This window comes from Eretmochelys imbricata, chromosome 15 (genome assembly GCF_965152235.1).
Source record: "Eretmochelys imbricata isolate rEreImb1 chromosome 15, rEreImb1.hap1, whole genome shotgun sequence".
NCBI classification, from domain to species: Eukaryota; Metazoa; Chordata; order Testudines; family Cheloniidae; genus Eretmochelys; species Eretmochelys imbricata.
Genome location: NC_135586.1, coordinates 1,839,434 through 1,863,659, shown reverse-complemented (window position 1 = coordinate 1,863,659; position 24,226 = coordinate 1,839,434). Strand labels below are relative to the sequence as shown.

General features: G+C 56.3%; 1 protein-coding gene across 1 annotated transcript; it reads left to right on the top strand.

Annotated features, from left to right (window-relative positions):
- The first annotated feature begins 2,835 nt into the window (after positions 1-2,835).
- Positions 2,836-11,592, top strand: NEFH (neurofilament heavy chain). The gene is made up of 4 exons (XM_077835333.1): positions 2,836-3,640; positions 7,524-7,723; positions 9,075-9,199; positions 9,930-11,592. Exons 1-4 carry the CDS (start codon positions 2,836-2,838, stop codon positions 11,590-11,592), a joined length of 2,793 nt encoding a protein of 930 aa, XP_077691459.1.
- The last annotated feature ends 12,634 nt before the right edge of the window (positions 11,593-24,226 follow it).

The window sequence follows — 24,226 nt, the reverse complement described above, 5'->3', positions numbered from 1 at the left end:
CTTCTAGCCTGTCACTTGGAAGCAGTCCTTTTGATGATGGCATGTCTACCTGGACTGCTGCAGCAGTTCAGCATCAAATGGTGATGTGAGCGGGGGTCACTCCTGCTCTGAGCTGCTGGTTGCTGGGGGAAAAGATGCTTGACTCTTGGGGAGAAGAGGAAGAAAACCAGGTTGCCCACGAGAGCAGCAAGATCCCTTCATGCTGTGATTTCCTCAGCTCTCACCAATGAAGCAGGTTCTAGCCAGGTGAGTAGTTTGAGAGGAGACCTCTTGGAATCCTGGCTGTGAGGGAAGTTGTACTTTGGGATTTGGTGCTCTTCTTTCTGTATCAGTAATAAATCAGTGTCCCAGGCAGGTGAGAGAGAAAACCAAGCGCCTGCCCATTTGTGATCTGCAAATAGTCCAGGGCCCTTTTTTGCAAGAGTCTGGGTGCTAACTCCAGCATCTTGGCCAAGTAATTTAATTCTGCCTCCCCCTTGTGGCTTCGCTCGGGCATTACATACGTTTGCGGTATATGTTGAATGGGTTATTAAATTGCTGTCTCACTTGCCAAGGAGCTGCAGGTCAGTGGCGGAGAAGGCAGAGTGCCTTTAAAAGTGGTGGGCAAACTCCTTTTGACTAGGAAATGTCAAATTGGCAACACCATACCAACAATGGAGTTGCTAGGTAAATGTAAAATTCCTAGGGCAAATTCTCCTGCAGCACCATTGAAATCAAATGTGTTTGCTCCTTGCCTCTGACAATCAGGCCACTTATTTAGCCACCTACATTAGATTGTAGCACCTGACTTTAGCAATCCAGGTTTGAAAATGTTGGCTTCAACCTTTCTGTGCCTCAGTTCCTTCATCTGTGAAATGAGGCTAATACGGAAGAGTAAAGCAAGTTCAGCTCAGCTCCATCTGGATAGTGGAAGGGTGAATTAGTGTTTGTTAGGTCATTGAAAAACAAACAGCTCAGCAACGTAGGGGTCTGAAGGGCTCAGAGAGGTGGTAAAGGAAGATTGGCACTTGTAGGCCCCTAGTCCAAGTGGGTAGAGATTGAAAGACGCCACCATCCAATGGAAATGAGCTGTAGACAATGTCCCCTGTTGCTGGCTATCTCGGCAGCAAGGCCTGGTTCTGGCAGCTAAGATCCACTCTTTTCCCCCCTGGGCCAGGGTTGAGGCACATTTGTGACTAGCAGGGGTATACGTGTTCCATAGACAGAGGTCTCCCCACCCCATGTCAAACCAGCTCAGCAGGGACATTCTTAGAAGTAAAATCCCACTCCCAGCTCCCCTCTTATTTAAAGAAAGTCCCTCTGCATGCAGCACAAGGGAAAGGAACCAACCCCCCCCAGCTCACCCTCAGTTGCTTTCCTCAGGGCTCCTCCTCTCCCAGTGTGCCAATGATGTTGCCCTGGGGACTCGCCTGTGGTCACAGCCTGGCTGTGAGAGCTCACAAGCATCATGCAAGAGTCCCCCCACCCAAGCAGTGAGCTCTCCCTCCTAGCATGGGAACAAGACTGGAGGGACCCAGCCGCAGCCCTTCAACCCCCCCCAGTTTCAGCACAGGCTGAAAGAGGGATGTTGTCTGTATGTGTAGCCTGGTGCTGCGGGCGGGCTGGGTGGATGGGTTAGAAATGCAGACAGAGATGGGGTGTAAGGCGATAGATGGCTCTGGGTGCCCACCCAGGGGCTTCGCCCTCCCAAACTCTCCTGAGGAGGCTGCCCTTCCCCCAGAAGAGGGCATGCCGGCAGGCACACACCTGCACAGATAGGCCCGGCAGCACCGGTGAAACGGGAGAGAAATAACCCGTTTCAGGCCTTGCCTGTGTCATTCTCGAGACCTGGCGCGTCCTCTGAGCGTCTTTCTGCTGTTTCTGCAGCAGCCGCTCCTTCCCCCGGCGGGGCCGGGCTGCGGCAGCTCCAGGTGGCTCATGGGTGATTCGAGTTTGCAAGTCATCAGCCTGCGCGGTTCCCTTGCCTAGAGGGAAACGGGCCCCGCGCAGCAGGGATGGCCCCTGCTCGCCTTCAGGAAAGTGACTCGCCTGTCCCCACTCTCTCCCCGCAAGGCTCTAGCTCGGTGGGGCTCCCGGGTTTCTTTCCAAGCGTTTGCCGGTGAGGTGGAGGCCGGAGCTTAGCTGGCTAGCGAGCCAGCCACAGAGAAGAGCGCGGGCCTGGGAAGAGCTCCCAGCAGAGCTTCAGCTCCCTGCCCCTGCTGGGGATGGGAAATTGACCAGCCTCTCCTCTAGCCAACCGCAGCAAAACCCAGCGGGGTGACTCCCCGCAGCGCGCCGGGGCGGGAGCGGAGAGCGGCCGAGCCGGGGGACCTGCCGCCCTCCCATCACCTGGTCCCTTCGAGCTGTCGCCTCTCCAAGTCCCCGCCCTGCCCCGCTCACCCCAGCGCACAGGGAGTCTCGCTGGCGGCGGGGTCAGGAGCGGGGCCGTGTTCTTGGGGGGTTGCCCGCCTCATCACGCCAGCGAGGAAAGGGAGGTGTGCGGGGGGTCTTTCTAACTCCTGATCTTCTCTTCTCCTGGGGTTCGCCTGCTCCTTTGGGGCCACGGGGCGGAATCCCCCTGGTGGGAAGGGGTCAGGGGATCTTCTAATTCCTGATCCTTTCGGGGCTCTCGCCTTCCCCCCCCCGCCCCGCCCATACACCTGGCCCTTGGCTCCTGCCTTTGCGCCCCCCCCCGCACTGAACGGGCGGCGCAGCCGGCGAGGGGGGGCGAGGGAGGAGGAGAGGCCCCCTCCCTCCCCGGCTCGGTGTCTGTGAGGAGGCTCCGGGCGCCGGGAGCCCTATATAAGCGGCAGCTCCCCTCGCCTGCCGCAGTGCCCGGCCCGCCTCGCCCGCACCATGCTGAGCTACAGCCTGGACGCGCTCTTCGGGGCCAGCTCGCCCCGCAAGGAGAGCGCCCGCGGCGGCGCCCGCTCGCTGGCCTCCAGCGGCTTCCACTCGCAGCCGTGGTCCCGCGGCTCCACCGCCGCCTCCCCGCTCCGGCGCGGCGCGGGCGGCTACAGCCAGCTGGGCTCGTCGGCCGAGAGCCTGGAGTCGCTGAACGGCGAGCTGCGCGCCCGCTCGGAGAAGGAGCTGCTGCAGGCGCTCAACGAGCGCTTCGCCGGCTACATCGACAAGGTGCGGCAGCTGGAGGGGCGCAACCGGCAGCTGCAGGGCGAGGCGGCGGCGCTGCGGCAGCAGCAGGCCGGGCGCTCGGCGCTGGCCGAGCTGGGCGAGCGGGAGATCGGCGAGATGCGGGGCGCCGTGGCGCGGCTGGGCAGCGAGAAGGGGCAGCTGCAGCTGGAGCTGGAGCGGCTGGAGGAGGACATCCAGCACCTCCGGCAGCGGCTGGACGAGGAGGCCCGGCAGCGGGAGGAGGCCGAGGCGGCCGCCCGCGCCCTGGGCCGCTACGCGGAGGAGTCGAGCCTGGCTAGGGGCGAGCTGGAGAAGAAGGCGCAGGCGCTGCAGGACGAGGCGCTCTTCCTCCGCCGCGCCCACGAGGAGGAGGTGAGCGACCTGCTGCTGCAGATCCAGGGCAGCCAGGCCTCGCTCGAGCTCCGCGACGCCGCCAAGCCCGACGTCACCTCGGCCCTCAAGGAGATCCGGGCCCAGCTGGAGGGGCACGCGGTGCAGAACGCGCTGCAGTCCGAGGAGTGGTTCCGCGGTGAGCGCCGGGAGGGGCTCGCCCCCGTGCAGGGGGCTGGGGAGACCCGGGGCGGGGCGGGGCGGGGCGGGGCGGGGGTCACGGCATCGGAGGAGGAGGCTGGGGAGACCCCTTGGCGCCGCGGGGCGGGGCGGGGGTCTCGGTACCTCCAGCCCCCATAGCTCTCCAAGAAGGAGGAATGTGGGGCCCAGGCACCCCCTTTGCACGGCCTGGGGGGAGAGGGAGGGGGGTTTGGGGCCAGGCAGCTAGTGGGGAGCGGCATCCCCATTGCTCTGGAGGGGAGGGGCGTTGGGGAACTCGCCCCGATAGTTCGCAGGAGGCTGGGGCGCCCCACTCCCTGCAGCAGGGCGGGGGTGGGGGGTGTCGGCCCCGGAGGGATGTGCACGAGGTGGGAGCAGCGGGCGCCGCAGTCTGGGCTGAGTCAGGACTGTTCCGCCGCAAGCTCAGCGCAAGGCCAGAGCCGCCCGGAACTCCCTGGCCTGCCAGGCACTCCCGGGGGGTGCTGCAGGGGGCGGAGGCTCCTGGGGGTCAGGCCAGGACAACCCGAACTCCTACAAGGTGAGTCAAGCTCCGTAAGGCATAACCCAGCACGGCACCCACCGCCTCGGGAAGGGCTGGGCTGGAGCTGCGCAATCGGCCTCCTCGCACTGGCCATGCGGACCCGGGACGCCGCCGCTGCTCTCCTGCCCCCGGATTAACCGCCACAGAGCAGCCCGGGGCGCCCGCCTAGTTCCCAGCGCTCCCAACGCCCAGGCTGGCTCTGCGCTGGGGAGAGGGGTCAGCGCGCCCGTGTCGCTCCCCGGGCGGAGCGCTTCTCCGGGGGGCAAGGCAGGAACCGGCCCTGGAGACCAGCGGCGGCGGGCGGGGTTCCAAGGCTCCTGTACGCCCTGTGTCGGGGCGCGCTGCCGGGGGCCGGGGGGGCATCAAGGTGGCGTTGTGCCCTTGGGGGCTCCCAAAGCCAGGCCCTGGTTTGCGAGGTTGCTAGCTCCCTGCCCCCGGGGCTGCCTGCGTGGGGACGCGCCCCGCTGGTTGGATCGCCCCCCCACCCCCACCCCAGGGTCTGGGGTCGCCGGAGCTCTGCCGGCTGCGGAGCCGAGCTGCGCCTCTGGCCTTCCTGGAGGGAGCTGTCCCGTCCCCCTTGCAAAGCGCCCCTGGGCGGGCACGGCGCGGGATCAGCACCCGGGACAGCGCCTTCGCGCTGCGGTGCGCCTGCCGGCGACCCCGGTGCCCCGGCCCGGGTGTGCGCCCCAGTCCCTGTCTGGGCTGCGGGGCCGCGCTGCGGGAGACCAGGCATCTTGGGGAGCCTCTGCCCCGGGGCTTCCCCGCCGCCATCCTCACAGCTCCGGCCGGGGCTGGGCGGGGCAGCCCGGACGCTGCCCACGGGCCGAGGAACGCAGCGCTGCCCGCCCGGGGAGAGGAGCAGCGGCAGGGCACCGGCGAGCAGCCGCTTCCCCCCTTGCAGTCCGGCTCCGCCCCCTGCCCGGGAACGCCCGCAGCCTGCTTGGGCTCAGGAGCTAGCGGCAGACTGGCCCGACTCTCGGTGCCAACGCCCAGACTCTCCTGGCCCTTCTGCAGGCCTGGCACCACCTCGCCCTCTGGAGGGGATGCGAGCCGAGGCAGAAGGCGCTGCAGCCCCGGACCCGGGCTCCCGAGACGGGCCCTCCAGGCTCCGCCGCAGTCAGTAAAAATCACAGCCCTTAGCAGCTGCCTCGCACTGTGCAAACCCCGGCGAGGCCCAGGCGGGGCTTGGTTACCTACAGCCTGGTCCGGAGGGTGCGCAGGGCGTTACAGCCCCGGGGCCTGCCGTCTGAGCCGCCAAAGCCAGGCGAGGGGCGGTGGGCCCGAGCAGCCCAGCGCCGCTGTCTGGCTGCCGGGATCCGCCGGCCGCAGCAACCCCGCCCATGGAAGGGGTTGCCCCAGGCCCCTTCACATCGGCCTGCCTGCTTCTGCAGTGCTCTCCCGATGGCAGAGCCCTGTTACCCTGGCTCCAGCCGGCTGCCAGGGCAGGACAGGAGCCTCGCTGTGCCCTCCCAGCTCTGGGCATGGCCGTGTACCTGGGGAGAGGGGGTGTTCATGGGGGTGTGGGATTCTGTATTTTCCCCGCTACCCCTCTCTGGAGCCCCTGTATCACGATCATCATCCCACCAGATGTGGGCTGGGTGCAGCTTCCTTCAGACCCCTGCCACTTCTGGATGCCAGGAGATTGCAACAGACTAACCTGACCTCCCCCAACCCTCTTACCCAGAGTAGGAGGAGCCTTCTGCAGCCCTCCTAGCCTTTGCCAGGCAGGAGTGCCGCGGAGCAAGGGTCTCAGACTCAGGTGCCCTGTCCTGGCTGCCCATCGCCCCACTATTCAGCCTGCTAGCTCACACTGGTGGGGGTTGAACCTGCCAGTCGGAGTGCAAATCCTTTATTTTCTGATGCTATTAGGGGGGGATTGAATCTGGGCAATCTGCTAGTACAGTGACTGCCCCACTCCATTAACAAGCTTCTTGGAGGGGCCTTGTAATGAAGACGACCCGCCAGCTGCCTGGAACCGCAGCAAACTGCCCCCGAAAGCATGCTGTGTCATTGCAGCACGTCTTCTGGCCAGCCTGGCATTGCGTGTCAGCTGAGGGTGACGCGTGCTGGCTTTCCTCACCTGCTTTGCAAAATTGTGATGCTGGGTAAGATGGAAAAGTTTCCAAGAAGAATGTTAATCAGGCTACTCCAGTTCTGAGCTCTTCAGCCCTTTGATTCCTCTCAGGAAGGTTCTCCATGGCCTTTTGGTTAATTTCAAGTACAATAGCCATTTAATGTGTGAAGGAGAAGGACTGTAACTTGTGCTTTCAGGGAGATGGATTTTCTGATCAAACTGGTCTCTTCCATCTTCTGTGGCAGCTTTCTAAAGCAGTCAGCTTTGTGACAATGTTGCAAGAGAAAGGAGTGGATTGAATGTAAGGCTTACATTGGTAGGGTGACACCCCTGGGCTGGCCTGAGGGCTCCCCCATACCCTGCTGTGTGCAGGGCTGGCCCAAGCCCTCCCTGCCTCCCACTGGCATGGGGCCAGGCTGAGGTCCCCCTCCCCCTGGGGGCCCCCCCACCGCACCCCTGCATGTGGGGCTGCACAAGCCCTTCCTGCCTCCAGCCCACGGGGGACCAGCCTGAGGTCTCCCTCCTCACTGGTGCCTGGGGCTGACCTGAGCCCCCCTGCTGCCTACCTGAGACCCCCCCTTCCCTCTGCATGGGGGCTGGTCCTCTGAACCTGCCCCCTATGTGGGGGGCTGGTGGTCCAAGCCGCCCCCTCCCACCACCTGCCTCTGCATGGGGCCACCCGAGGCCTCTCTCATCCCCCTGCATGTGGGGTGGGCTGGCTGGCATGAGCTGCTCCTCCTAGCCCTCCCTCCAGCACAGAGCTGGCATTGCCACTTGTCCCCCTGCATGATGATCAGTTGGGAAAAGCAAACCAGACAAATGCCCAGTTTTGTCAAAATGTTAGGACGGGTGGAACAGGGCATAAAAAGAGACTGTCCTGGCCAAAATGGGGTGTATGGCCACCCGATGCACTGGAGAATTTCCTTCCATCATAGGTAAATGATTGCAGCAGATTGTCGTCTTCTGACAACCTTAGCTTCTCCTAGCCTTTCAGGGACGAGGATACAGCTCTTTGCAATTAAAAGAAGCAGTGCTGGGTATGTGAACAAATGCAGAGCTGCAGGAGGTTTTTGCAGGATACCTCCTCCCTCTGAGAACCTCCGCTGGGAGGGAGGTGGGACTGAATGGCTGGCACTCTGACACTACAGTGAAGGGTGCCGTAGAACAACATAGGATTTATCTAATGAAGGAAGAGAGTCTCTCTCTTCTTTCCTCTCTCCAGTTCTCTCTTTCCATCCACCACTGCAGTGAGGCTGGACAAGTTGTCAGAAGCTGCCAAGGTGAACACAGATGCAATCCGCTCTGCTCAGGAGGAGATTTCAGAATACCGCCGGCAGCTCCAGTCCAAGGTCACCGAATTTGAAGCCCTCAAGGGGAGCAAGGAATCCTTAGAGAGGCAGAGAGCGGACATAGAAGACCGTCATCATGCTAATGTCTTGTCCTGTCAGGTAACATACAGCGGAGGACATCACCCAGCCGCCAGTGTCCCATGCCAGACAAGGCCTGTATAACCCTCTTCCCAGAAATGCAGGGGGCGGGAAGTGGCATGGCAGCCTAGCTGTAGGAAGGTGGAATTACTTCCAGGCTTTGAGCAGAGTACACACGCACTGGGTAGAATCCAAGCCCACCCCGTTCCTGGGACTCGGCTTTGTTGGTACTTCAGACACCACTAAACTGTAAACTTCAGCCTAAGCTTTCTCCCCAGGCTTGGCTGTTTCTAGGGTTGTCCCTGCAGAACATCATCTGTTCCAGTCTCTGCCTCAGAGAGACACTCCAGACCCTCTTAGGTTTTGACCAGTCTGAACTATCCCCACAGTGACTCATCAAACTATCCCTCTGCATCCCTATACAGGGTTTAAGCACCTGGTGGTGGAATGGCTCAAGGGAGGAGCCCTGAATCACCAGCTGTGTCCTAGAATATGCCCTGCCAGTTCCCTCACTAAGAATGAGAACAGGCTTGCTTTTGTGGCTTGGGGAATTTAGCACCATGCTGTGATCTGCTAGGGACAGTTGCACCGCAAGTTATCACCAAAGGGGAACTGCTGCTCTTTGAGAGGTGGGGAGACTCAGTGGGATGGGATATGACTCCTGATGTTTTCCTTAGACTATCACAAGCCAAATCCAATACAGCAGCTCCTCACCACATGGGGGAGACGGGGTGGATAGTTCTTTCTAAGTTGTGGGGCCACACAGCAGCCGCAGAGGCCGAGAGAGGAGAGAGGTAGGGGGTGGGAGGGGAGCAATTTGGGGCATGTAGGGCTGCCACAGGGAGAGGCACCTCTCCCCCAGAGCTGCTGCCTGTGGGGCGAGAGGGCTGAGGGGAGTCCTTTTTTCCTGCCGCAAACCCCAAGCCCCTCATCCCTGGCCCCGCCCCAGAGCCTGCACCCCCAGCCAGAGCTCTCACCCCCACACAACCCTCTGCCCTACCCTGAGCCCCCTCCCACACTTTGAACCCTTTGACCCCACTCCTGCCACACATCACCTCCTTATTGGTGCACATAAGACAATTCATTCTGCATATAGATGTAAAAAATTAGAGGGAACAGTCCCTGGCGAATCTGGAGATAACTTGGCCCTAGCAAAGAGGTGATGATCTGAGTGCAGAATGAGCCCAGTGAATTGCGCATCCACTTGAAGCTAGCATTGCAGGATCTAACGGCAGTGATAGATGAGCACTGGACGCCATGGTGTCCCAAGGTACACAGTGGCAGCTCAGTCTCTGCTTTGCTTGTGGAAAGTGGAAATCTGGAACAGGGGCAGTGCAGCCTGGAAACAGCCCTAATTGTGTTTCTGCCCCAGGAAACCATCCAGCAGCTGGACAACGAGCTGAGGAACACCAAGTGGGAGATGGCAGCCCAGCTCCGCGAGTACCAGGACCTGCTGAATGTCAAGATGGCCCTGGATATAGAAATTGCTGCTTACAGGTACAGAGCCACAAGCAGGGGTAGAGGTGAGCTCATGGAGGCAGCTCTCAGCAAGTTCTTTAGAACTATCCAATGCTAAGCGTACAAAATAGACACCAGCACAGGGGACTTTTCACTAAACAATATCATCACCCCCACTGCCTTCCTTTCAGAGTCCCTAAATCATTTAACAGCCTCTCCTGGACAGTTCTGCCAAGTCACCACCCTCATCTCGCTGAGCAGAGCTAGTATATATGATGTTTATCCGAGCTGGGAATTACACCTCCCAGCCGCAGTGCAGACAGAGACTTGGGTATGCAGATGGCCCTACCCAAGGACAGGAGGGAACCAATATCTTAAGCATCAAGCTGCTCCGGCCCCCAGGTTTTGCATGGCTCCTTGGCTTATCCCCAGCTAAAGCATGCACGTGGAGGCAAGGGGATGAAATCTTACAGCAGGCTTGTATGGACAGCAAGCTGATCTCCCCAGCCCCATTGGGGAAAATACTGTGAACAGCAAAATACACCCCCCTCCAAGGAGCCTGAAGGGTGAATGTCAAAGAGAAACCAGGACCCCAAGGGAGTCCTTAGGGCCTGATATAAAGCCCATTGTGCTTAACTGAAAGACTCCCATTGAGTTCAGTGGGCTTGGGTCAGACTCAAGTGTTCACAAAAGCAAAGTTAAGATTTACTAGTAACATTTTCAGAACTGCAAAGTGGACTCTGACTTCCTTTCTCTGTCTCTCTCACAGAAAGCTGTTGGAAGGAGAGGAATGCCGCATCGGGTTTGGACTCGGACCTTTCCCCTTCCCTGAGACACCCCCTAAACCCCCCAGCATTTCCACCCACATAAAGGTGAAACGTGAGGAGAAAGTCAAAGTGATGGAGAAGTCTGATAAGGAAACCGTGATTGTGGAGAAGCAGACAGAGGAAATCCAGGTGACTGAAGAGGTAACGGAGGAAGAGGAGGCCGAGAAGAAAGAGGAAGCTGGAGAGGAGGGTGAGGAAGAAGCTGAGGCAAAGGAGGAAGAGAAGGAAGAACCTGAGGAAGTAGCGGAAGGTGAAGAAGAAAAGGCCAAGTCCCCAGAAAAGGAGGAGGCAAAGTCTCCAAAGAAGGCCAGGTCCCCAATGAAGGAGGAAGCTAAATCCCCAGAAGCCAAGTCTCCAGAGAAGCCGGCATCCCCCACCAAGGAGGAAGCCAAGTCTCCAGAGAAGCCGGCATCCCCCACCAAGGAGGAAGCCAAGTCTCCAGAGAAGCCGGCATCCCCCACCAAGGAGGAAGCCAAGTCTCCAGAGAAGCCGGCATCCCCCACCAAGGAGGAAGCCAAGTCTCCGGAGAAGCCGGCATCCCCCACCAAGGAGGAAGCCAAGTCTCCGGAGAAGCCGGCATCCCCCACCAAGGAGGAAGCCAAATCTCCGGAGAAGCCGGCATCTCCTACCAAGGAGGAAGCCAAGTCTCCGGAGAAGCCGGCATCTCCTACCAAGGAGGAAGCCAAGTCTCCGGAGAAGCCGGCATCTCCTACCAAGGAGGAAGCCAAGTCTCCGGAGAAGCCTGCATCTCCCACCAAAGGGGAAGCCAAGTCCCCAGAAGCCAAGTCTCCAGAGAAGGCCAAGCCTCCTGTGAAGGGTGAGGCCAAGCCTCCAGAGAAAGAAATAACCCCCCAAAAGGAATTGATCAGATCACCCCAGAAAGAACCCAAGGTGCCCATAAAAGAGGAGATGCCAAAAAAGAGAGAGGAGAAAGCCCCAGCCAAACCGGAAGTGGAGGAGAAGGAAGACAGCAAGAAAGAGGAGGGGCCAAAAAAGGAAATCCCAGCCAAGGAGACTCACAAACCTGAGCCTAAGGTAGAAGAGAAGAAAGAAGAGGAGAAGCCCAAAGAAGATGACAAGGAAAAAGCTGCCAAGCCAAAGCTCCCTGCCCCCGAGGAGAAGAAAAAGGAAGTTGTAAAGCCTGAAGAGAAAGAGGTGAAGGAGAAGGAGCCGGCCAAACCAGCACCAAAACCCAAAGAAGAGAAGATGGAGGAGAAAGCTGCTAAGCAGAAGCCTGAACCTAAACCTCAGGAAAAGGAAGCCAAGGCCAAGGAGCCCAGCAAACCAGCAGAGAAGGAGCCTGAGAAACAGAAGTCTGAAGAAAAGAAGGAAGAACCTAAAAAGGAGAAGGCTGAGCCCAAAATGGACCAAGAGGAGAAACCCAAAGCTGAAGCTAAACCCAAAGAAGAGTCAATGGCTGCCAAGACAGAACCCAGCAAAGACACCAAGGAGACCCCCAAGGTGGAGACACCCAAAGATGCGCCAAAAGCTAGCAAGCCCAAGGCAGAGAAAGTGGAGAAGTCCTCCAGCACAGACCCAAAAGAGGGCAAACCCACAGAGAAAGCTACTGCTGCTGACAACAAAGCCGAGAAGAGCGAGAAGTGAAGAGCAGAGGCTGGGACGTGCGAGGAGATGGACCACCAAAGAGAACTCGGAGGCTCTCCCTGCCAGGTGGTCAGTTATATTTTTGTTTTCACAAGAGGAGCCTTTACTTAGATGGTGGGTGCCCTCCCACCTCTGAGCTGGAGCTCACGTTAGCAATATGTTTATGTGAAAGAAATCAAAACCCAGTACCTGAGCCTCCACCAATGATGTTATGTTATGATAGCTTCAATAGCAGAATGTGATACATGCAGAATGCCACATTTAAACACTTGAATTATAAAAGAAACCTGCCCCTTTTCCAAATAAGTGCATTTATTTAAGATATGTGCAATAGATGGACAAATGCAATAAAGAATGTACACAGTTAGAGCTCTGTTATACCGCGGAGAAGTACAGTAAGGTAGGAAACTCAGAGTTGTAAATGCCTTTTCATTTTACAAAAGGAAATTATTGAAATCCTCCTTTGTACACTACACCGTCTGTGGTTGACTTAAAGGGAAGCAGGTTAGACACTAGTTGCAGAAACACACAAAGAAATAAGAAGTGCACTATACAAGTCCACTTTCAATTGCTTCTGTGCAATAAGAAATAAAATGCTTACAGACTAACTACTCTCTGTCTCCTATCTGCCAGTTCCTTCCAGAGGAGAACAGGACCACAGTTCATCACTGTTGAAAGGCCACTGAGCAATGGAGGGCAGGGCTCTATGCGAATGTGTGGATTGGGAGGATTTGATACAAACAGCTGGAGTTCCCATTCAATCACCCTTAGACATTGGTCCTTGTGACAGGACTTGGGCCCAGGTGCTCAAAGGAATGTAGGCTCCTAACTTCCATTGGAATCAATGGGAATTGGGCACCCAACTACCTGGGAGAATCTAGGCCTTGGTCTCTAAAGAAGGAAGTTCAGCTGTTGAATTAACAGATGGGCTAGATCTAGGCCCTTCCACAGTGCAGTCCAGCGCTCTTAAGCATTCACCAGTCGTATTAGCAATGGTTTCATTGCTCTGCAATGCTCCGGCAAGCCCTCCTTTAGAATTTGGGAAGCCCAACTTGCAAAGAACGTGGAGCGGGGCGAGGTAGGGGATTCAGTCTGTGCCCCAGGCCACTGGCACTGAAGGAGGTACCCCAGCAAGGAAGCCAGCTGTGCGAAGGGAGTGCCTGCAGGAGCCAACATGGCTCCACAAACCATGGGTTCGAGGCTGCCACCCGGAGAGAGGAAACTAGCGGAAGAGGTTCAGATGAACAAACGGACAAGGCAGAACCACTGCTTGTGGGAAGGGGCAGCCCATGTGCAGGACTCGGAGCTATGGCATGTGTGTGCATAACCACAGCATGGGCAGGGGCTGCTGTGGCAGCAGGAATGTGTTCCAGCAGCAAGGAGAGAGAGGGATTTTTAATAGTGAGAGTCCTAGGGGTCTCTGGGGACTGGTTTATTACAACAGTATCAGCGCCGTCCCACACTGCAATGCAGACTGGCTGCTTGGCCTGTGTTCTTCCCTGCCCAGAGGAGACATGGGAGAGCAGAACCGAGAGAGGGACCAGCAAAGGCCAGGCACGAGAGGATGTAGGACAAGCTCCGGAAATGCCCTAGTTTCCAGGCTGTGTGTGCGGGTGGGGGGGGGGGGGAAGCCTGTGCCATCTGCCTCACGCTGCACAGGCCAGCATGGAGCTGATCATTAGAGAAGCTGGTGCTGCTGCTCTTGCAGAGGAGGCATCAGAGAACTGGGGGCCTGGAGCGCTATGCATTATGGGGTGAAATGGAGGAGCTAGGTCCCACAGAGACACTGGGAACTCGTTGACCATCTGCAGGTCACCAGCCTCTCAGCAAGAGGGGAGTGAGTCCCCGAGGGATTAATAAGACCCTCCTTACAGGCAACCCACAGGGAGGGCCATTATCTTCTCCCCCCCCCAGGCCTGGTGGGGCCCCCTGCACAGAGCAACACTGCACATTAGCATGATCTCAAAGCACTTTCCAAAGGTTGGTCAGCACCATTAAACCCTCTTCCTCCGCGTGTTTTACACATGGGGAAACCAAGGCACAGAACCATAAAATCGCTTGCCCAAGTTCCCACGTGGCAGTGTGAGGAACAGAACCCAGGACTCCTGACTCCCAGTACTGCCACCGTCTGTGCATCTCACAGCAGGAGTCCTTGCATGTCTCACAAACCAGCAATGAACCCCCCCCCCCCCTTGCGTACAATGGCAGCAGCACAAGTGCTTTGTCATTAAATGAACGGGAGCAGGGCAGCACGGAGAGTGAGCTGGGATAACTAGAGAGGGCGGAATCCCGGAGCCATGACCTCAGCTTTCAAGGTGGCCGGCCAGCCTGGAGCGACAGCTCCACCCACCCAGACTTGGTGATGAAAACCAATTTTCATTGGAGGTGCTGGTGCTAGATGGCAGGGATCGGTGCCCGAGGTAGTCTGGTCCCTGTAGCCTCGCTTCTCTTCCCAGGGCAGCACCGTGGCCAGGGGGTGAGTGTTTCCGCACCTGCTTTTAGCAGTGGACTGAGGTGGTGCCAAGCCTTGGCAGCTCTTGATGGGTTCAGGCCACTGATCTGGAAAATTGGCGGCTTTCCTGAACCCATTCCCAAGGTTTCTAAGAGACTGTGCAAGGCTGGGGCTGGGCTTGCAGAGGAATCTCTCCCCCCCAGGCTTAATTTGTAACGAGAGAGGTGCCAGGGCTCACGCAATTTTTCACATTCATAACTGATGCACCAAGCCCAGGGGTGCTGGGGCTCCGCCCTGGCAAGCCCCACACAAATTAAGCACTGCCAAAGGGGTGACATCGCCTGCTGAGCTCCCGGGGAGCAGTCAGTCATCCAGGCTCTGAGCTGCAACCATGCTGCGCTGTAGCTCAGAAGCCCAGGAGACAGCCCCGTAGCAGACAGCTACCCCATCCCTGCCCACCAGGCTCCTCCTGCCCCCATTCTCTCGGAGGGACCCCTCTTTTCATTGTATAACCTCACTGTCTCCCAGGCCTTGCTCCTGTTCCCATGGGTACCTCCTTCAGCTCCAGGACAGGCCACCTCTCTCATCCTCACGTAGGGCTGGAGTGCCCCCTCCTGCAGGGACACCCAGGGGAGAGCACTTGCAGGGAGGAAATCTTCATGGGGTCCTCTCAGCGGGGAGGGCTGTGGCTGGGAAGGCTGTGATCATCAGGCCAGCTCCCCCAAGCCCATGGATCCCATAGACTCAGACCCTCCACACAGAGCATCCCCAGTGCTGCAGTGTCTAGCCACCGTGGGCTGGAGGGAAGAGCAATGTGTGGCTGAAGGGGCAGCGAACAGCAGGGTGTGGAGAGGTCAGGTACCACACCTAGGCTCATAGAAATGGGCTGACTCCAAGCCGGGGCCTCTTGTTTCCTCCTCCCTGGTGTAGTCTGCTCATTTCCAGCCCCTGTGCCCTAAGGGGTGAAGGAATGTTCTGACAGACACAGTAAATTTTCTTCTGCCCAGTCCCCCTGGCCATTCACCCACCTTTAGCTCGTGGACAGTGGCAGGACAGGCCAAAGAAGCTTTTGTTTTGCCCCCTGGCACTCACTGTTAAGAACAGCCCTCGTGCTGGGTGATGTCTGGGACTGGCATTGTCACATCACCATGCCAACAAGATGACGTCCTCCTGTGACCACAGCATCACAACCAGAGGGGCTGTTAGCGCCCAGCATCCCAGGTAGCCCCGCCCTCAGCAGATCAGCTCCTGGCTGTCCTACATTTGCCCAAGGGCGACACTTCCCTGCCGGATCAGCCCAACCTCCTGGCCAGGGCCCCGGGCTGAGAACCAGGGCTCTGGAAGCGCTGAGCACTGGCAAGTCCCATTGACTTTCCCTGCAGTCCTGGCTAATCAACAGCTCTGAGAATCAGGCTCAGGGCTCTTTCCTCCCCGACACTGCAAGGCCAGTTCAGATCTGCCTGTGCAAGAACATCAGTTGGCATCAGCTCAGGACACGTGGCCCTGGGCAGGGCTGTACCACCAAGGAGAGAAGCACAAGACCTCCCTTTTCTCCTTCCCTCCAGCATCTAGTATTAGACACTTCCTGAGATCCCTGAGAGTCGGCACCTGGGGGACAGACAAGACAGCTCCACCATGGCAACCAGAAAAGCTTCTAACAGTATGTTGGTTTTCCCCTACACCATCTAATCACTATAGTACGGGAGTGCCTCCCACACATGAATGCATTTATCCTCACTGCCCACCTCTGAGGTAGGTCAGGACTGTTATCCTCACGGATGGGAAACTGAGGCACGGAGGGGTCAAGGTCACACAGTCTGTAGCACAGCAGGGAACTGAAGCTAGATCTTCTGTGGCCCAGTCCCTTCCTACTGTTGTTTATATTTGTATTCCAGTAGCAGCTAGAGGCTCCATTGTGCTGGGCACTGCACAGAGACATGCTAAGAGCTGACAGGCTAAAGAGACCAGACAGACAAAAATAAATATTTTCCACCCCCCATTTTACAGAGGGGGAACTGAGCCACAGAGAGATGAAGAGTACACTGCAATCGGAGGTGTAACTGCAGCTTATGTGGACATAATCTAGCTAGGTAGGTCCCGGCCCTTCAAAGCTGGAGGATTCCTCAGGCCCACGCTGTGGCGTTGCTGATCTGGCACTCATGCTCGCTAGACTAGTCTGCTTGAGCCCTGCCCCCATGATCCCTCTATAGGTAGCCTTGGGCCAAGGCCACATGGGGCGTCTGTGGCAACATTTGGAACTGAATCCAAATTTTGGCAGTTTTTAACGATGTGCGTAATTAACAACTGGAACAACTTATCAAGGGTCGTGGTGGATTCTCCATCACTGACAATTTGTAAATGAAGACTGGGTGTTTTTCTAAAAGCCGTGCTCTAGGAGTTATTGTGGGGCTGGTCTCTGGGCTGGGTGATGCAGGTCAGACTAGATGATCACAGTGGTCCCCTCTGACCTTGGAATCTGTGAGTCCAGATCTCCTGAGTCCCAGGCCAGTGCATTCACCCCACAGCCCTCCTTCCTCTTCCACCCCATGAGCAACCAGGCACTTTGGGGCTGCGCTGACTTTTCATACTAAGTACAAAGAGCAAGAAAGAGCAAAAGTCTTTGCCGGAGAGCAAAGGGTGTGTGATGCTACTGACCCAGACTCAGAGCTCGAGGCAGCTGCCTCTGCAGACAGGCAGGGCGCTCAGCAAGTTAAACAGCAATGCACAGAAAAGCAAAGCATTTCTGTGTCTACAGCTACCCATGCCACACTCCGAGGCTGGTGTTCTCCCATGCTGAGGAGAAGGGCCGTGGGATCTCACGGCCACACAGAGCAAAAAAGGAACCGGATTTTGAATATTCATCCCTTGTAATGCAATTCATCTGCTGTGAAGGGCTGACTCAGTGCTGCTGGGGTCAGGAATGGGCAGTTCCAGGAAGTCTAGACACTTCAGACCTGATGGTTATGGGATTAAATCATCCCCTTGGGCCATTTGGAATTGAAGTTGAGGCCCATTTCCCATTACTGAGCTGGGATCTTACTGAGGTTTTTAATTAATCATTTTATAATAAAGTCACTTTCCTAGTCTCTCAAATGAAGTGGGAAGAATTCCAGGAAGCAAAGCTTTGATTGTCAGAATGGAGGGAAGATGTACTAATTATTTTTAATATTTCTTCACAACCTTCCGCCACCTAATAGAGCTTTAGCACATCCCAGCCATCTGCTGCAGGCTGGCCTGGCCTGTCACTGAGCTGTCCCCATGGATCTCACAGTCACACTTGCTGAGCTCCTAAATTTGCTTCAAAAACACATCAGTTGCTTTAGAGCAGGGAAATGTGCCGGTTCTACCTAACGCAGGCTCTGCGGTTCCCTGGGAAGAGGGTCATTCAGGAGAATCACCACCATCACATCAAAGATGAAACAAAGCAGCAATTTCATGATGGAGATCCAGGACTAATTAAAGGTACATGATTGTTTAACTATTAATTGGTGAGCTGGCTAATTCTCTCCACACTGGTAGACAAATTAAGTTGCAGGCAGCTGAACCGTGTAGGATTGGCTCAGACAAGGAATGAAGTGAGGAAGGCTGGGAGTGCGGACGGGGATTCAGGAGTAGTGGGCTCAATTCCTGACTCTGCCCTAGACTTCCTGTGTGATCTTGACCAAGTCACTTAAACTCTGCGCCTCAGTTTCCCCATATGTAAAAATAGGGATAATGGTATTTCCCTTGTCTGTCTTGCCTATTTATATTGCAAGCTCTTTGGGGCAGAGATTGTCTTTTACTACATGAAAGTACAGCAATGAGCAAAATGGGGCACAGATCTCAGCTGGCTCCTAATCCCTAGCCTAATAAAGGTGGTGTTCAAACAGAGCTTTGACACTACAGCTGCCATGCTGCTTTCTTCCCTAAGGCTCAGAGATTGCCCAGTTTCCTTCCCAAATATTTTACTGCCCCCATCCTTACCCAGTCATGCAACATCCTACTCATGGGGTAGGCCTAGGAGCGGCTGAATCACTGTGGGGTTGGGCCCTAGCCACAGTGGAATAGATCTTTCTTGGCTCCCCACTTCAGCAGTCCCATTGCCTGTGGTGGGGGTTACATGCAAGAGGCAGACTAAGAGGGCAGCATGGCTCAGTTTGTAAAGCCCGTTGGGACCGTGGGAGAGTCACGGCTCTCTGGGAATACAAGCTAAGAGGGCAGGTGAGGATATGAGCGCTCACTGCAGCAGCGCCCCTCGGTGGCTGCAGGGCACGGTACCATTCAGCACACGGTACTTGCAGTAGCTGATCTCTCTCTGACGGTACTTACAGATCTTAGTGGGGCTCCTCGAGGCGGTCCATGGAACACTTGCTTGTGATCCAGAGGGAACCGGCTCCCCTCCTCCTTTCAAGCTGCAGGCTCCTGGTTGCAAAGCAGAACCTGATCCCAGGTGGATCGACCCCACCTCCACTGCGAAGGCCACTGTGGATACTTTGGTGGCTCGCCGGCCAGTCGAGAGTGGACAGAGCCAGGCGGAGGAAATCTTGGACGAGGATGTGCAGGGGGAGGGGGACCCAGAGCCAGAAGACAACTCGGAGGTCAGAGATGCATGCAGCCAGGAGCTCTTCTCTATCCCAGAGGAGCTGTAGCTAGTCACAGCTGTCGGATCTTGGCGAAGTGCAAACAGGAGAAGAGGCCCCTGGTAAGTGGCTTTGATTTTTGGAATTACTGAAGTGAGTTGTTGGGGGCAGGAGGATTGGAGAAAGCAGGCTTGTGTCTGTATGATGTGGGTACCACCACATGCCTAGTCTGAGCGGCAGAGCAAGGTATTGATTGACTCCCTCACTTTACGGGAATCTGCCTCAAAGATCTCCAGGAAACTCTCATGGAGATGCTGGGCAATCTGCTGCCGCAGGTTCTTTGGCAGAGCTGCTTTGTTTCTTGCCCCATTAAGGGTAACTTTCCTGCGCCATTCTGCCGTCATGGGGGGTGGGGACCATGGCTGCGCACAGGTGAGCCGCATAAGGGCCTGGGTGGAATCCACAGTCTTGGTTCTGTGCTCACCCTCAGCAACGAGATCTTCCATAATGAACACAGCCTGTGGAAAATGTGGGGACCATAATGATTAGAAGGCCCCCCTACAATGCCAGCTTTCCCCAAGAGCCACATGCCCAGTGTACAGCAGGGTCCAGGAACAGTGATTTCCCCTGCCCCTGTGGCTACTCACCATTTTGGGGGTCTTGTGACTCATGTGTGCTTGCCTGGGGTCAGCCACTTAGTGACAGGTATGTGAATAGTGGCTATTTTAAATCACTGAATCAGCGGTCTGTGTGTTGCAAACAATGCGGCTTCTGTAAAATGTTGCACTTTGGCTTAACAGATATGACCTTGGGAGCCCAGCCTCCCTCTTCGTTATCACCAGCTGAAAAGCTGCACAGAATTAGAAAGCGGCCACGAAGAACTAAAGAGGACTTTCTGCGTGATGTCATGATGCACTCTGCGGCCGAAAAACAAGAACTGAAGTAGTGGCGGGACAGCGAGAAGAGGGACCGAAAGGAGAACACGGCGCACCAGAACGAAGCCATGGAGCAGCTATTGAATGTTATGGCGTGCCAAGCAGACACACTCCAGGTGCTACTAGCACTGCAAACCAATCAGCTGCACGCCCGCCTTCCCCTGCAGCCGCTGTCGCAAAACTCTTTCCCATGCACCCCCCAGACACCACCAACACACTCTTATCAACCTCCTGGCTCCAGTCTGTACCTGCAGCATTCCACTCCTGCCCCATCACAGTCCAGCCCTGCAGACACCCACTACCCACTGCACTCAACACCCGTCCCGCTGCAGTTTTGCCCTGCTGAAGTACAGTACTCGCTGCACTGTACTCCAAAGGAGAAGGATGGATATGAGCCCTGGACATACACAAATTTTTAACCATCCCGGAACCCCTCCTCCTCTTGAGGCCTTCCCTTCTACCATCCCCCTCAGTGCTGAGGTGTTCTTTTGTTTCTCTCCCCTCCGGTTGTTGTTTTTTAATAAAAGAATTGTGTTGCTTTGAAAGCAATCTTAATTCTATTAATTGAAAGCAAACAGAGCCCTGCAAAGCAACAGATAATTTTCTTAAACCTTCATAGTGCATCATCTGCACCAATCACAATCACCTCCTAGCATTACAAGCACTGCATTCCCGAGCACAGCAACAAATATTAGTGGCTTTCAGCTTCAAATTGCTGTCTCAAGGGACCCCTGATCCTTATGGCCCTGCACTGTGCCCCTCTAATAGCCCTGGTCTCCGGCTGTTCAAATTCAGCCTCCAGGCGCTGAGCCTCAGCGGTCCAGCCTTGAGTGAAGCTTTCACCGTTCCTTTCACAAATATTATGGAGAGTACAGCATGCGGCTATAAGCATAGGAATATTGTCATTGGCCAGGTCCATCTTCCCATATAGGCAGCGCCAGCAGGCCTTTAAATGGTCAAAAGCACACTCCACAGTCATTCTGCCCTTGCTCAGCCTGTTGTTGAACCGCTCCTTGCTGCTGTCAACGTGCCTCGTATATGGCTTCATAAGCCACGGCATTAAGGGGTAGGCAGGGTCTTCCAGGATCACAATTGGCATTTCAACTTCCCCTACGGTGATCTCTTGGTCCTGGAAGAAAGTCCCAGCTTGCAGCTTCCTGAACAGGCCAGTGTTCCAAAAGATGCGTGCGTCATGCACCTTTCTGGACCAGCCTGCGTTAATGTCCGTGAAATGCCCATGGTGATCCACAAGTGCCTGGAGAACCACAGAGAAATACCCCTTGTGATTAATGTACTCGGTGGCTAGGTGGTCTGGTGCCAGAATTGGAATATACGTCCCATCTATCGCCCCTCCACAGTTAGGGAAACCCATTTGTGCAAAGCTATCCACAATGTCATGCACATTGCCCAGAGTCATAGTCTTTCGGAGCAGGATGTGATTAATGGCCCTGCACACTTCCATCAACATGAGTCCAATGGTCGACTTTCCCACTCCGAACTGGTTCGCGACCGATCGGTAGCAGTCTGGAGTAGCCAGCTTCCACAGTGCAATCGCCACGTTCTTCTCCAATGGCCGGGCAGCTCTCATTTGTGTGTCCTTGCACCGCAGGGCTCGGGCGAGCTCATCACACAGTCCCATGACAATGGCTTTCCTCATACGAAAGTTCTGCAGCCACTGCTCGTCATCCCAGACGTGCATCACGATGTGATCCCACCACTCAGTGCTCGTTTCCGGAGCCCGAAGTGGCGTTCCACTGTGGTCAGCACCTCTGTGAATGCCACAAACAATCTCCTGTCGTAGCTACTACGTGTGGCAAGATCAATGTCACACTCCTCTTGCCTTTGTAGTTTCAGGAGTAACTCCACTGCCACTCGTGACGTGTTAGTCAGAGCGAGCGGCATATTGGTCAACAGTGCGGGATCCATTCCTGCAGAGGCAGAGCGCGCAGTACACAAACCACTGAAAGATGGCTCCGAATGCAGATGGAAGCACAGGGATTGCTGGGATGCGAAGCCATGCATCACGGGGCTTTGGGACAGGGCCCAGGATGCCCCGCGACCCCTCCGTCTTCCCAGAAGTCTTAGCGGCAGAAGAGGAAGAGATGCTCTGTGGGACAGCTGCCCAGAGTGCACCGCTCCGAATACCGCTGCATTATTGCACAGGCAGCTGTCAGTGTGAACACACAACAGCGGTTGCCCTTCAGCGCTCTCTGAGCAGTGCTGTAACTCTGCCAGTGTAGACATGCCCTAAGGCAGGCAGCCTCTCCATTGGCCGCTGGCTGAATCGTGAGCTGAATGACAAATTACCCCAATTTTTTAATTTTGAGATTTCTGGAGGCTCAAACCACCTCTGGGATTCTCTCTCTGGGGCTGCAACACCACCAGATGCACCAGCTACACACGCAAGGACTTTAACTATGCTGGGAAAAAGCAGTACAAGGGCCCTAGACCGAGCACAGTTCTCCAGGGGACCACAGCTATTCCCAGACAGGAAGGGGACTGTGCCATACTGGGTTAAGAGGCCTGTCACGATTCCACCTCACCCCAAATCCCCTCTTGCAGCTGGGGGCAATAATGCCAGGGTTACCTCTCCCATTTCCCCTCTCAGATTCCCTAAAAATGCCACATCACCACTACCCTTACCTGGGGTGGCTTATTGTCCAGCCCAGTGCAAACTGGTCCTTGGATGCCCCAACGACAGCCCTTTGAGAGCTTCCCCCTCCCCGAATGCAGCTACAACTCAAAACACAATCCAGCCACTCAGCCCTTTGCAGCCTCCTGGCACTGGCTTTCTGGCTCAGAAAGGTCCAGCCTGGCCCCTCTTCCCTAACGAGGTTTAATCACCCTGTGCCCTGGAACAACTGCAGCCAAACTAGGGGCTGTACTGGTAATACCAGTATCCAACTCAGCCCCAAACTCATGTGGGCAGAGCAGGCCCAAGATCCAGGCAGGGGCTGGGGGTTTGCAGCTACATTCCCTGACTGCAGCAGAAACAATAACCTCCGTGCTGGCATCCAGGGGGAAATTCTGTCGAGTGGCCAGAACAATCTGTTAAGGTAGCAAAAGCCCCAACTGAGCCAAGTGCCTCAGATTTGCGTGGATGAAGTGTGTAAACCTGGCCTGTCTCAGCACATTTTGTCCCCTGGCAGACAGCTGGCAAGAGCAGCCCCGTCGCCTGCACTAGAGCTGAAGGCAAGTTGCGGTTGCCATCGCCTCGCTGCTCCAGAAGTTTCGATCCAGGCTTCCCCGCTTCAGATGCTGTCCTCAACCGCCCCTCCAGGGACAACGGCAGCCTCCATTCTGGGGCGGAGGCTCAGCAACCTCCCCTTGTTCCTGCACGGGGCTGAGATGGGTGTGCTGGGCCCCAGCCTCGGGGGCACGTACCTGCTTGCTCTGATTGGCACTCAGAAAACGCACCAGGCAGAGGAAGTAGCAGTGAGAATGAGGGGAGTGGCTGGAGGAACAGGGCCAGCTGCTGGGTGATCAGGACCCCCCCGAGTGCCACTTGGGAAAAGGGGGCAGAGGAGAGCTAAGGGGTGATTAACACTAATCACCTCTATGGCACTTTCCCTCCACAGCTCTCAAAGTGTGTAAAGTAGCATCATCTCCATTTGACAGATCGGGAAAACTGAGGTTAAGCAAGTCAGAGGCCGTCAGCAATAGAATGCAGGTCTCCTGCCTCCCAGTCCAGTGCTTTGTCCACTCTACCCTATTGCCTCCCTGGGACAGAGGAAGGCTGGGAGAGGTGCAGGAGGGCAGAGCTCTGCACATATGAAGTGGGAAGGCAGCCAGGACAGAGGGAAAGTCCCCTAAAGACTCCAGAGATGGAGTTAATGAGACACACACCCCCCCGCCCCTGCTCTGGCTACCAGGCCAAGTCAGCTGAACAGCTCCACATGGAATCCTAAAGCCTGAGACCAGGTTACCTGAGCTCCCAACCCCCCGTCACAAACTGTAAACTCACAGGAATTGCTTTGGCCCTGGACTGCTGCCTCCTGTGGGATGGACGGGCTCAGCCCCAAGACACAGAGCCAGAAGGGTGGGGAGAGGATGTACATCTGGCCAAGGACATAAGGGAAAGCCCTCCTGTAATAGGCAGCACCATGGGATTTCGAACATCTATGCAGTGCAGACGGGACCCGAGTGAGAACGTGGCAGAGGCCCTCAGCACAGCAAGCAGCATGGGACTCCATGGGCTGCTTTGGAGGAGAGCAGAGCTGAGCCTAGAGTGGGATTAGCCCAGCTGTGCAGAGTCCCGGTGCCTAGCTTTGCAGGTGATTAAATGGCAATGCCACCAGTGGCAGGCAAGAGCAAGTTCACCCTCCCTTCCCCAAATCCATTTCCTGCTCTGGGAGAAGTGCTTTTTCTGTCTAGTCAGCTGGCACGCTGCCAGCAAAGGAGGGTGAGAGTCCAGGCTGCAGTGCAGGTTCCATTAAGGGGCTATTTTTATCCTCTCTCTCCATCTTATTCAGCACAGTGGGGAGGGCAGCTGGGAAGAACAGAGCGAAACAAACAGAGCGGCAGGCGAGACAGGCTGGGGGGAATCAGTGGCATTTCAAGAGGGGGAGAACCGACAGAGCCAGGCAAGGGGCAGCGCATACCAGGAGCCCCCCTTCTGAGACAGCAGATTTGTTGCTAGGTTTCAGAGCAAACCCCGAGCTAGCTTATATATGCCACCTCCTCTGAGC